Source organism: Penaeus monodon, chromosome 28 (assembly GCF_015228065.2).
Source record: "Penaeus monodon isolate SGIC_2016 chromosome 28, NSTDA_Pmon_1, whole genome shotgun sequence".
NCBI classification, from domain to species: domain Eukaryota; kingdom Metazoa; phylum Arthropoda; class Malacostraca; order Decapoda; family Penaeidae; genus Penaeus; species Penaeus monodon.
The window spans coordinates 13620018-13620708 of NC_051413.1; the positions used below are offsets into that span (position 1 = coordinate 13620018).

The 691-nt window shown below is 49.8% G+C and overlaps 1 protein-coding gene across 1 annotated transcript in view; it reads left to right on the plus strand.

The window, feature by feature from the left end:
* LOC119591044 (formin-like protein 5) overlaps nt 1-691 on the plus strand; it is a 7027-nt gene that overhangs the window by 6083 nt on the left and 253 nt on the right. Inside the window, exon 7 of the mRNA XM_037939771.1 lies at nt 247-410. Within this exon, the coding sequence (XP_037795699.1) occupies nt 247-410 (164 nt within the window). The remainder of the gene's footprint in view (nt 1-246; nt 411-691) is intronic.

The following is a 691-nucleotide window of genomic DNA, read 5'->3' on the forward strand; positions in this document are numbered from 1 at the left end:
CCTGTGTGTGTTGTGTGTCTATTACGGGGTTATTACCTTTACAACATTATCATTACTGTATTAGCTTTATTCATACCATCATATATAATCAGTATTTCTTACCGTGAAATTATCCTCTTACCGTATCGAGAATATTCCCTGTTCTTTTTAAAGCTTCATGATTAACGACTTTAAAAATCGCTTATTTTAAAAAATTTTTCTCAAATACCATTACATACTTTAATAAAACAAATGTTTCTCCTGTAGATGCAGTTTTTTCCCGGGGGTGGAGGTAACTGCCAGACACACCCCCCGCCTGAACCTCCGAAAGAACCGCCACCTCCGCCCCAAAGGATCCCCCTCCAAAGAGCCTCCACCAAATCCTCCCCCACCGCCTTCCGCCAGAGCCTCCAAAGTTATTGCTTGGGCCCGTAAGGTTCTCACTCCCCCCCCGAAGGACCCTCCTCCCCCGACGAAACACCCCCCGCTTCCGCCAAAGGATCCCCCCCCATTTCCCAAAGGATCCCCCCTCCCCCCCCTCCTCCAAAGCTATTACCTGGTCCACTGAAGTACTTATCCCCTGAGGACCCGCCCCAAAAAGGATCCGCCACCCCTCCAAAAGATCCTCCCCCGAAGGACCACCTCCCCCAAAGGACCCCCCGCCACCCCCTCCTCCACCGAATTTTTTGGCCCTCCATAACTGGTACTTATT